The sequence below is a fragment of the Halictus rubicundus genome, chromosome 10 (assembly GCF_050948215.1).
Source record: "Halictus rubicundus isolate RS-2024b chromosome 10, iyHalRubi1_principal, whole genome shotgun sequence".
NCBI classification, from domain to species: Eukaryota; Metazoa; Arthropoda; class Insecta; order Hymenoptera; family Halictidae; genus Halictus; species Halictus rubicundus.
Window position 1 is genome coordinate 12,623,692 of NC_135158.1, and position 11,559 is coordinate 12,635,250.

At 47.3% G+C, this 11,559-nt stretch overlaps 2 protein-coding genes across 2 annotated transcripts in view; one reads left to right on the forward strand and one right to left on the reverse strand.

The window, feature by feature from the left end:
• Gbs-70e (Glycogen binding subunit 70E) overlaps window positions 1-11,559 on the reverse strand; it is a 128,653-nt gene that overhangs the window by 57,496 nt on the left and 59,598 nt on the right. The gene's annotated exons all lie outside the window — the stretch shown is intronic.
• Meltrin (disintegrin and metalloproteinase domain-containing protein meltrin) overlaps window positions 1-11,559 on the forward strand; it is a 60,991-nt gene that overhangs the window by 44,882 nt on the left and 4,550 nt on the right. The window contains exons 3-12 of the mRNA XM_076795015.1: window positions 1,542-1,697; window positions 4,846-5,035; window positions 5,738-5,805; window positions 6,220-6,384; window positions 6,510-6,679; window positions 6,761-6,952; window positions 7,062-7,658; window positions 7,744-7,945; window positions 8,335-8,542; window positions 8,840-8,951. Of these exons, the coding sequence (XP_076651130.1) occupies window positions 1,542-1,697; window positions 4,846-5,035; window positions 5,738-5,805; window positions 6,220-6,384; window positions 6,510-6,679; window positions 6,761-6,952; window positions 7,062-7,658; window positions 7,744-7,945; window positions 8,335-8,542; window positions 8,840-8,951 (2,060 nt within the window). The remainder of the gene's footprint in view (window positions 1-1,541; window positions 1,698-4,845; window positions 5,036-5,737; window positions 5,806-6,219; window positions 6,385-6,509; window positions 6,680-6,760; window positions 6,953-7,061; window positions 7,659-7,743; window positions 7,946-8,334; window positions 8,543-8,839; window positions 8,952-11,559) is intronic.

The following is an 11,559-nucleotide window of genomic DNA, read 5'->3' on the forward strand; positions in this document are numbered from 1 at the left end:
GTTTCAAACAAAATCATAATTGACATTGATGGTAGAAATTGATCTGAATCAGTGTACTTCTAGTTCTAAGCTGAATGCTAGACTGCATAATGTTTCTACACAGTCTGAGCGCAATAAAGACGATCTAATAGTAACAATGGTGAACAATGATTATTGGCAAACTTCAGAATTTATACATCGACATTGATGTTTTATATCTTTTCGAACAATACAATACCGCAGTTTCGTCAACGTCGAAAAATTCGTATAAAGACGCACAACGCACACATTATCGCAACAATTTATAGTCGACGAGTGCATTCAGCGTCAACGATCTGTAGCTCTGATCTCCCAGCGGGACAGAACGACGCGTTAAAGAGGCGTCGCGACGGCGGCGGCTCGCATTCGGCCGAGATCCTCGGGAGACCCGTTGGTCCTGTTAAAGATCTTTCTCCGGCTGGCAGAGCGGCGTATAGGTACAAGTACAAGGTTCGAGGAACACTCACGTATGCACACTCACGATATTTCCTGTCGCGGGTGGAACTGGGCCGTCGGGGCTGTTCCCCCATGAATTAAACATGGAGAGAGAGAGAGAGAGAGAGAGAGAGAGAGAGAGAGAGAGCGCCGAGGGCGCAAACGAGAAGCGTGAATTCATTTGGGCCGCGGGTCGGCACGCGCCCGCCCACCGAAAAACTCGATCCTCGAGCCGGAAAACGTTTAAACGCTCGACTATTCGGCCTCGTGGTCAAAGCCCGGGCTCCCTGGAAAATTGGGACAACGGTGGAAAGTCCACTGTTTCGATCTGCTCGAGCCTCGATCCGATTTCGAGTGCCTCCTGCTTGAAGTCCTCGAGAGTTCTTCCCGATTGTCGCTCTCGAGATAGCTTTCTTTGTGTATCCTTTCGAGAGCAAATCTGGACATTTTTACTCTGAGATACAGCGGACAGAGAACTCTATCGAATTGTGTACTATCTGATAACACCGTCGGAACGTTGGAGCCTGATCAACGGACTGCGGATCTTGCAAAATGAAATCGCCATTTTTTCTTTAATAATTTCAACAGGATGAAAACAGTAAAATCTTTTTACGTAAAAATAATAAGTAAAAGTTTATGGAGGTTTCGTCCCGAGCCACGACTCGATAAAACATTCCCGAATGTGTTGTCCATAGCGATTTACCGAAGTCTTCAATCCTGGAAGAGAAAGCTCAGTCCAAGCCGATTCTCCGAGCTAATTGCTCGGCTACCGTAATTACAGATTGCACGGAGAATCAATTTCCGTAGCGCCGCGCGTCTCTTCTTTCATCTTGCTCCTCGGCGCGTCGCGTCGCGTCGTCTCGCGCGTCGAATGCAACAGGTGCATAATGTCGAGCTTCGAAACGATTATAACGCAATCCAAACGCCGATTCGAAATTTTATCTCGTGGTTCAGTCGAGGGAAACCGGAACACCTGCAGCTTCGATAAGAACGCGTGCAACGCTCGATAAGCCCTCCGTTATCTTTGGAAAACCAGTCGTGTAGTTCGAGACAAGGCGGCTAATTGCTCGACCGATTTCTGTTTCCAGGACATCGACCACGCGGATGTGCTGACCGTGGGCTTCGAATTGGACGGGGTCAAGCGGGTTCTCGACCTGAGGCTCAACACCGATCTCATACCGGTCGGATACCAACAGAGACATCAGCACCAGGGATCGTACAAGGTCCATGTCCCGTCGAAAGTCGTGAGTAGAATCTTATTTCGTGTCGTCTTCTGATAGATCTGCCTTTGAGGACGTTCGGATGAACATAGTTGACCGTCCTCAATCCTGAATTCCATGGTCCGTTGAAGAGTGATCCATTTTGCTGGTTTTGCCCTTTGGCGGAAGATCAGAATCCCATCAGAATCCCGTCGAGAATTGCGAGTAGAATTCTGTTGCGTGGCTCTTTCATATCGATCCTCTAGAAACCCCAAAAAGTCACTGTCCCGTCGAAAGATGCGAATAGAAATTTATTCCAAAGTTCCTCCTGCTGTTCTAGTCATCCGAAGACCCGAAACGTTACAGACCTGTCGAAAACTGCGAATAAAAATTTATTGCCAGGTCCCTCTTGCTTTTCTGGTCTCCTGAGGTCCCCAAAAAATCATTATTCCGTCGAAAATTGCGAATAGAAATTTATTGCGAGGTCCCTCTTGCGTTTCTAGTCTCCTAAGGTCCCCAAAAAATCATTATTCCGTCGAAAATTGCGAATAGAAATTTATTCCAAAGTTCCTCCTGCTGTTCTAGTCATCCGAAGACCCGAAACGTTACAGACCTGTCGAAAACTGCGAATAAAAATTTATTGCCAGGTCCCTCTTGCTTTTCTGGTCTCCTGAGGTCCCCCAAAAAATCATTATTCCGTCGAAAATTGCGAATAGAAATTTATCGCTAGGTCCCTCTTGCTATTCTAGTCTCCTAAGGTCCCCAAAAAATCATTATTCCGTCGAAAGATGCGAATAGAAATTTATTGCGAGGTCCCTCCTGCTGTTCTAGCCCTCTGAAGCCAAGTTATGTTATTGCGATGTCCCTCCTGCTATTCTAGCCCTCCAGGAACCTCAAAAGTCAGTGTCCCGTCGAAAATTGCAAGTAAAATTCTGTTTCACAGTCCCTTTCTCTAATTAATCTTCCAAGGACCGTGAGTTTAACCGATTACCCAAGGTCCTAGGCTACGTCCACGCCCCAAAGCCCTGCATAGAACCTCGCAGGGTTGTCCGTTCAGCTTCACTTGGGGCTTTGAGGTTTGTAAATGTAGGCTCTTTGTCTCCGACCGATTGCCAGTTCGAGACGGAACCATTGAACAAAGGTACACAGGTGCAAAGAACACCGGAATCGATAACGGTGACTCACGGGCCAGGCCGGGCCGGTCGTACGTTTCCAGGACAAGAATGGGTATAGAGTACACATAGATCGTAGACGGACAGCACCAGGGACGTTTCGAGGGTATCGATCACTCTTAAATAACGTTGACGAACATCGTTGTGCTGCACGATCAACCCGGTCGGACTCGATGCTCTTCCGGTTTTTGTTCGACTTATTCCATGCTTGTCGAGAGTTAAACTCGAGCTTCGACTGTGTATGTATCTCGAAAAAATGACACGATATCGACTGCTCCGGCGGGTAGACAAATAGCTGTCCCCGTTGAACAGACATTGAAGCATCGGGCATCGATAGAGGCAATCGCTTGGTTTAACAATTCCTTATTATTTTTCCGGTTTACCAGGCTCGTCTCTTGCTCAACGCTTCAACTATCTCGAAAAAAAACAACGTTCTGTTTACCGTTCCGAGAGATAGAAAAATACTTGTTCTACTTTGTTCAGAGATTGAAGCACGAGACGTTGGTACAAACAATTGCCGTCGACGTTGTTTAACCGTTCCCTGTTATTTTTCCAGTTTACACGCAGTCAAAGCTGTCTTTGAAAAAACTTCACCTATTTCGAAAAAAGCAACGCTCTATGGATTGTTCCGGGAAATAGATTGAAGCACACCCGGCGTCGATAGACATTTTTGTCAACGACGTTATTCACGGTTAATGGACACGCATAAAGCATCGCGCCGGCATGGCAGGCGGATGGTCGGCCGTGTTTCATCGAGCGAGTTCGTTGCGCTCCGTTGTCGTCGGTTCCACATTTTACGCAATTGAATAAATGAATTGGCACGTCCAGTTGCCGTCCGCCGCTCGCTCTCTCTCTCTCTCTCTCTCTCTCTCTCTCTCTCTCTCTCTCTCTCTTTCTCTCTCTCTCTCTCTATTCCACTCTCTCATTCTGTCTCTCGGCTGCGAATTATTTGTGCTCGCCGTTCCAAGACAAGCGGACGAGCTAATTTCGGCCGTTTAAATGGGGGAAATTCCGCGAATCCAACTCGTTATGCTGCGAGCGGTCTCGCGGCCGAAATGGACTAATCGTTGCATTTGTTCTTCCTTTCCTCCCTGAATTTTGCCACGGGAAGAATCATGATTGCACAGGTTTACCATTCGCCAAATCGCTAATCCAAATCCAAACGTTTCCGATTATTAAATCCGACGATAAGTAGTGTCTTCTTACCGAGCTTGTGTTTTGTAAACGAATCCGAAATTGGTAAAGCGATGACTTAAACCCCCCCTAATTATGCATAGGCTACTGTAATATTGCGATTTTGATGCGCTACAGTCGCCGCTAGTTTCTCAATTTCGTATGAATTACGCTAGTCTCCGAATACGTACCAAATAAAAATGGGAAATACATATAGAATATATTCAAACGTCTGTACTTTATAAACAAATTGAAAACTGGCAAGTTGATGACTTAAACTCCTCCTAATTATGCATAAGGTGTAGTACTATTGCAATTTTTATGCGCCATACTGCTCTCCAGTCCCTCCATTTCGCACCGATTATGCAAATCTCCAAATGCGTGCAAAATGAGAGAACAGCGAAGCTACTTATCGTGCGAATCGGACCAAAACTGTTAATGAAGAGATACTAATGGACCTTCGTAGACCTTCTCTAGCCCAGTGCCCGATTCTATTTCGCGTGCAAGGGACACCCGTACCTAATCCCACGCCTGTCAACCGGAGCAGCGTCTTGAACCGCTGTTCTACGTTTCGTTTGTGTTTCGATAGCGCGACCGCCGTGCGAAGGAGCAAAAGGAGGAAAGGATGACTGGCCCGGCAGAATGTGGGCCAACTATATTTGTAGCGGACGGATGGGCGCGAAACACGAGATAATCCGGTGAATATGCAGTCTCGAGTTTCGTCGGTACCATCGCGCGCCGAGAATCCTTTACCGCGTCTCTCGGTCTAATTATCCTCCGCGCGTTCGCTCGTTGCCGTTTCACTCCTTCTCGGATTAAACAAAGGAATGTTTCCTTGAAATTCGCAGGAGCTCTGCCACTACCAAGGCAGCGTGCGAGACGTGCCCGGATCCTGGGTGGCGTTGTCTACTTGCAGAGGATTGCGAGGAGTCGTCTTCGACGGCGAGAATCTTCATCACATTCATCCGGAAACAGAATCCCTGGACTCGAGGCATTACGTCTACAGGCAGAAGGATCTCGTCGCCAATCACACCTGCGGTAAAAATCGATTGAAATCATTTTACACCTGAAATCCGCACGGTAGCGAAACACGTCGAAATCCTGGCTTAAAAATCGAAATTGCTTGATAAATTCTCTCTTCGACACTAGGTGTACGGAGCACTAAAAATTACTGCTTCACATTACTCTATAAAAATAAATTAAATAATTCCTCGTGGATGCATCTGTGCAATCTCAATATTCGTAAATTAAAAATACTAGAATCCGTCATTTTGACGGACTACCCGTAAACCTAGTGTTAATGATTCTAATCAGCTCAAAGTAGCTCGTTGATATTTTCAGATCCTTTTAATCTGTGCACCGCGTTAAATCGCACTTGTTCAGTTTCGTAATAAATGGTGGTAGCGCACACGTTCATTCTGGCGGGAGTTTCGACAATTTTTGGCTACCGTGTGCCGTCCTAAACCTTGAAATGGTCGGCTCCGATTGCGGTCAGACTCGTTCCCAACGATATCGTAGGAAAACGGCGACGGGATCGGCCGTGTTCCGGAGCTGTTACCCTTGCCCGTTTCGGGGCGCTTGTGCTCCTTTCCAGGACTGGAAGACCTGTCCCGGACTGGTCTCTCCTTAACGGTCTTAACGAATGTGGGAGCGAGATTCTGCCGGCTACCCGGCCTCTCTTTGTCCAGTGTAACTCTACCGAGAACTCGACCGATGATCTTGGGTTTTTGTTTCGCGCAGGTTACGAGGGAACGCCGCACCATGTTCTTGGCAGCGAGCACCGCGGGATTGTCAACAGAGCCGCCAGGGTACGCAGTCCGTTGCCTTTACAATGCCAACGAAACCGACAGACCCATTGTATTCGGACACTAGTCCTTCGGGAACGGTCCTCTGCTTGTTTAAACAATTTACACCTTTCCTGGCTTCGACGCGCTGAATCATCAGTTGCGTTTGGACGATGGAAAAGTTTCAGTTTAGCTTAGGGTCTAGTTTTGATCCCATCTGATCCCCGAGACGTTCCTGAAGAACGAATCTCTTCAACCCTTATGCCAATAACCGGGTACCCACGCATAATGCGTAAAAGTCAAGTGATCACAGATTAATTTCTCGATTTAAAGCACGAAAATATACGTTGAATATCCTGGAAAAGTTGGTTTATTGGCATAAGCGTTGAGACGAAGCTGCCGTGTGCTCTTGATCGTGGAATCTGCGTTTCCTTGCAGCACAAAAGGTCGTCCGAGATGATACGAGGACCCTACAACGCGAACAGACATTCTAGATACGTGGAGCTGGTGCTGGTGATCGACAAGAAAGAGTTCACGGCGCTCGACGAGAACTTCGACAAAGTGCACCACCACTGCAAGGACATCGCCAACATCATCAACGCGGTTGGTATACCACGAACCACTTGAAGAATATTTTCGGCCGACTACCGAAGCGGGACGAAAAAGTTAGAAGCTGCAGGACAGCGTAATAATCCGGAGAACTTGAAGAGTCGTGTGTTGTTTTCTAGCTGTACATGCCGCTGAACATATTCATCGCCCTGGTCGGCGTAGAGGTCTGGTCGGACTCGGACGAAATAGCGCTGTCGACGAACGGGGACAACACTCTCTCGAACTTCCTCCGTTACCGAAGGGAGAAGCTGGTCCAGGACATGCCGAACGACAACGCCCAGCTGTTAACGTGAGTTCTCTCGAGCCCGTGGAGAAGCGTCGCTGTAATACATACATTCGGTAAACTGTGAGACCGTTTCGAAACTTGCAGGCGAATCACTTTCGAGGGAGGCGTGGTTGGAAAAGCGCTTAAGGGGCCGATATGCACGTACGAGTTCTCCGGCGGTGTCTCCATGGATCACTCGAACGTCGTCGGGCTGGTGGCTGCGACCGTCGCCCACGAAATGGGTCACAATTTCGGCATGGAGCACGATTCCAGCGACTGCGAGTGTCCCGAAGAGAAGTAACTATCTTCCCGTGGAAAATCTGCCGGGAAAAGAAAATCTTTTAGTTGTATATTTAAGAAGACACTGTACTTTATTCGAAGACACTACCATCTTCCTTATTTCTAGGTGCATAATGGCGTCGTCGAGCGGCTCGTCGGGGCCAACGCACTGGTCGACCTGCTCCCTGGAGCATCTGGCTCTGGCGTTCGAGCACGGCATGGACTACTGCCTTCGCAACAAGCCGCAGAAACTGTTCGGCAGCCCGTTCTGCGGGAACGGGTTCGTCGAGCCCGGTGAACAGTGCGACTGCGGACTGAAAGAGAGCTGCGACAATCCCTGTTGCAACAGCACCACCTGCATGCTGCACGGCAACGCGAGCTGCGCCACCGGCGAGTGTTGCGACTTGAAGACCTGCAAGCCAAAGACAGCGGGCACAGAGTGTCGGAGCGCGGAACACGAGTGCGATTTACCCGAGTATTGCACCGGACAGAGCGAGTACTGTCCGGCGGATATCTTCAAGATGGACGGAGAGTCCTGTAACGTGGGCAAGGCTTTCTGTTATCAAGGCTCCTGCAGGACCCACAACGATCAGTGCAAGCTGCTTTGGGGACCCACGGGTATATCGTCGGACGCGCAGTGCTACGACATGAACAACAAGGGCACCAGACATGGGAACTGCGGGTACAACCGCGTCGAGACCAGCTACGTCAAGTGCACCGATCAGTAAGACGATTTTTGCGATCCTCAAGTCTATACTACAACGGGAAGAGAATGCATTTTTTAATAAGAGACTCCCGATCGTTTTCAGGGACCTCCTCTGCGGGATGCTGCATTGCAAGCACTTGAACGAGAGGCTGGAGTTCGGTATGGAGTCCGTGGCGATTCTCAGCCACTCGTTCATCAACAACGGAGGGAAGATAATACCGTGTAGATCGGCGATCGTTGATCTAGGCTTGAACCAGGTGGATCCTGGTCTCGCTCCTGATGGCGCTAAGTGCGCACCTGGCAAGGTAACAGTATTCTGAAGCAGAGACTCTTCGAAATAGTGATAACAAAGAGGCGTTGTCAAACATAGATTGAACTATACTTCCTAGTCCCCCTCATAAGAGACACTAGAACTTCCTCGAATGTCCCTTTTGAGGAGGCACGAAGAGATTGCTGGTATATATAGTACTTATGTCCTAGCCTTACTATTGACCTTCGCAATATAGAAACGCCTTCTCAGAAAATAAATAAAGACCCACAATGTTGCATTTAGGAAAAACAAGGTCAACCTTCATATCTCCTTTGCGAATGCATCGCGCAACGCATATTTTCTGTATCACTGGAGATATTCGGGTGACCTGTTTGAAATGCACTCGGTGCGTGCGATTACTATAAACGTATGGAACCGATTTAGATGTGCGTGAACCAGAAGTGCATGTCGGTAGCCGATATGCGTGCTGCGACGGTGACCCACGGGGATATGTGTCCGAACAATTGCGGTGGGAACGGCGTGTGCAACAGTTTGGGCCACTGTCACTGCAATCGGGGCTTCCGGCCGCCGGATTGCACTCAGCCTGGCGTGGGTGGATCCCAGGACAGCGGCCCGGCGCAGGATCCAAACGGTGAATCGATCTCGTTCAATTGTCCCGCGATCATTACCATTGGATCGTCGAGTATAGTGGGCACTCGCTCGTTGCACGAAAACGATGTTCAAGTCGTAATATTCAGATCCATCGCTTTCTCCGGCCAAGTTGTTTTAATATGTTATAAAGAACATAATAAATGCTGGTAGCGAACGTGTTAGGCTACATTTGGAAGTGCAACGAGGAAGAACCTACCGTATATGGGCCAATCCAACATCTATATAAACAAGAAGCTGAATACTGTTCTAATATTGGTTTGTTTTATCCGTGTTACAGCGAGGAACGACTTCGTGTTGGCCATGTTCATAATCTTCCTGGGAATCGTGCCGATGGTCGCGCTGTCGTTGATCGGGTTCTGGTACACGAAAAACAAGACCTTCAGCACGAAGTACGTATGTTGCCTGGTACCGGTGATAGAGCCGCGGAGACAGTCGAAGTTCGCGGCGAACGGTCCGAATTCGGGTCACACGATCGGTAAAAACGTGTACGAGAGGGTGGTCACGTTCTTCTCGCCTCGTGCCGAGAACAGAGGGAACGGGGACCGCGTGTTCACGATCAGCGACAATCTGCCGTCGAAAGAGAAGCTGCAGATCACTAAGACCGTCTTGATCTCGACCACTAACCCGGACGCGATCAGCTGCAGCAACAGCATCGAGAGCCGGAAGTCGATGCTGCTCGCCGCTAGCCAGACTAATATCAAAAAGCCCCCGAGTCAAACCGACGACAGAAAATCGATCGAACCCGATCGGTCCGCCACCGTCGCTGCAACCTCTTCCTCTGTAGAGTCTCGGCCACGAAAGAACTCGCTGCGAACGGAATTAGGCGCCAAGATATCCGAGCGCATCCAACAGATGCAGAAGAAGACCGTTAAAAACGTCAAAGGGCTCACGGTCAGAACTGACATGAAGCCAGACCACTCGAACAAACCTCCCAGCCCTTCGAGCCCTTCGCCGAAGACCGGAGAGCCTTTGCTGCCTACCGAGCTTCCCAGTGTCAAAATCCAAGCTCCTTTTTACAATAAAAAACCTCCTCCTCCGCCAGCACCCGACCAAAGCCTCAAGCCAAAGATCCGATCGGTCCTCAAGTCCTAGTAATGTTCTTCACTGTCCTGCTAGCAACATTAACGCGTTGTCTACCGGCTCGGTTGGTTAATACAACTCTATGGTCAATTAACTAATCATTCCAAACGGGATCTCCAACCCCTTGCTATTAATTATTAAGCATTAATAAATTCTCTGCTTTCTTCTATGGAACTATTAAAGTCAGAGAAGTCGGGATAATCGTACAACTATGCTGAATTGTATGGCAAGGGGTTCAGCCGATTAACCCTTAATCGATAGGGTGGTTCACGGTGCATTTTAATATCTTTCATCATAACATCCCGATATTTCAAGTAAAGCGAAAACTAAAATTGTATTCGTAAGAAGCACATGCTTAACACTAGAATTATCAGGGAAATCAAAATTTCTCAATTTCTGGAATTTTGACTCGATCAATGGAGTTCGTACTAAAATAAAAATTAACTAAAGTCTTGCTTTCCGAAGTCTCGTCATTGTTACATAAAATTTCGATCGACACATTCTCGTTATTTTTATAAAGTAATGCGAAATATAGTCACGTTCAGTGCTGCATAAACCTAGTGTTATGAACCTTGTTCCTAGCACAGGATACTTCTAGTGTTAACAGGTGTATGTACAGGGTTGATGTAATTGCGGTAGATAAAGCGTTAATACCCCGAAGAGTTTCCTTTTAGTGCCGAGTTCATGGTGACCCGTGTCCCCAATCTCGACCATGATCTTCGCGCTAGGACGAAAGCAAGGTTGACAGTAACGGTGGCGGCACTAATCGACTCATTTTGCCAAACGATAGAGTACGGATGCACTGTGATTTTTATACTTGTAACAACGGAACTAACTACTATATATGTATATACGTATGTATATATATATAGCGCGGGACTCTGCCTCTCTAGATAAAATCGACGACTAAAACAGAGTCCCGTTGTAGAATTTTTATATCCTATCGAGACACGATCGTGTTCGCACGAGCATGCCGAACACAGGAAATGCGTAGAATCTTTTTGTACTTATCACGTAGAGATATTAGAAGGATCGCGCGCGATCACCGTATAGTTTATTTATTCTTGTTTTCGTCGTTGTTTCATGCTCAAGTGGCGCGACACAATCGCGCATCGTGCAATTCGAGGATAATATTATTATTATTATTATTATTATTATTATTATTATTATTATGTTAGATGTTTAGAGTGTGCACGTCGTGTAAAAGTATTAAGCAAGTGGGTGATAATATAATAGAACGATCGTCGCTTTGCCGCACAGTGCGATATTTTAGCAATTTCGCTGCAAACAATTGTAATATTACCTTGGAGAGCGCAAAGGATCACTACAAATAATGAAACAGCCTAATCGCGTCAACTGGGACGCTCTAGACTGCGGATCCTTGTGCAAAATAATTGTCTGCATCGTATATAAGAAAGAGGAGTTACGTAACAATCGATCTCTTCTCTTAATAATTTGAATAAGTAGCAAATAATGTACCGGTAATGTCCGCAGTCTAAAAATGATTAAGTAAACCGTGGAGATCGACGAATTATATCGCCATTATTAAGTTTACCGATTTAATAGATCCTTTCAAAGGCCAGTGCGTTCACAGATCGTTGCAGTTTATTTTTTTAGACTGATTCGTGCATTTAAGAAACGCGAGCATTCTATTGTTAATGGATGTAGTCGAACGCTATCGCACTGTGCGCAAGAGCGAGCTAATCTATAATACTCTATTTAGCTAGAAGTATGTAGCTCGACAAAAGCACAGGTTACCGACCCGTGGACTTGGAGCATGCCTAGAACTTGCGACACGAGCATGAGCATGTGTGGATCTGTTTTTTTTTTATTTTTCTCGATTACTATTGCATCTAGAGGTTCGCCGAACTCGGCTCGTCCCGAGTCGATTCGGTGTTCTGGGGCCACGTGTTAACG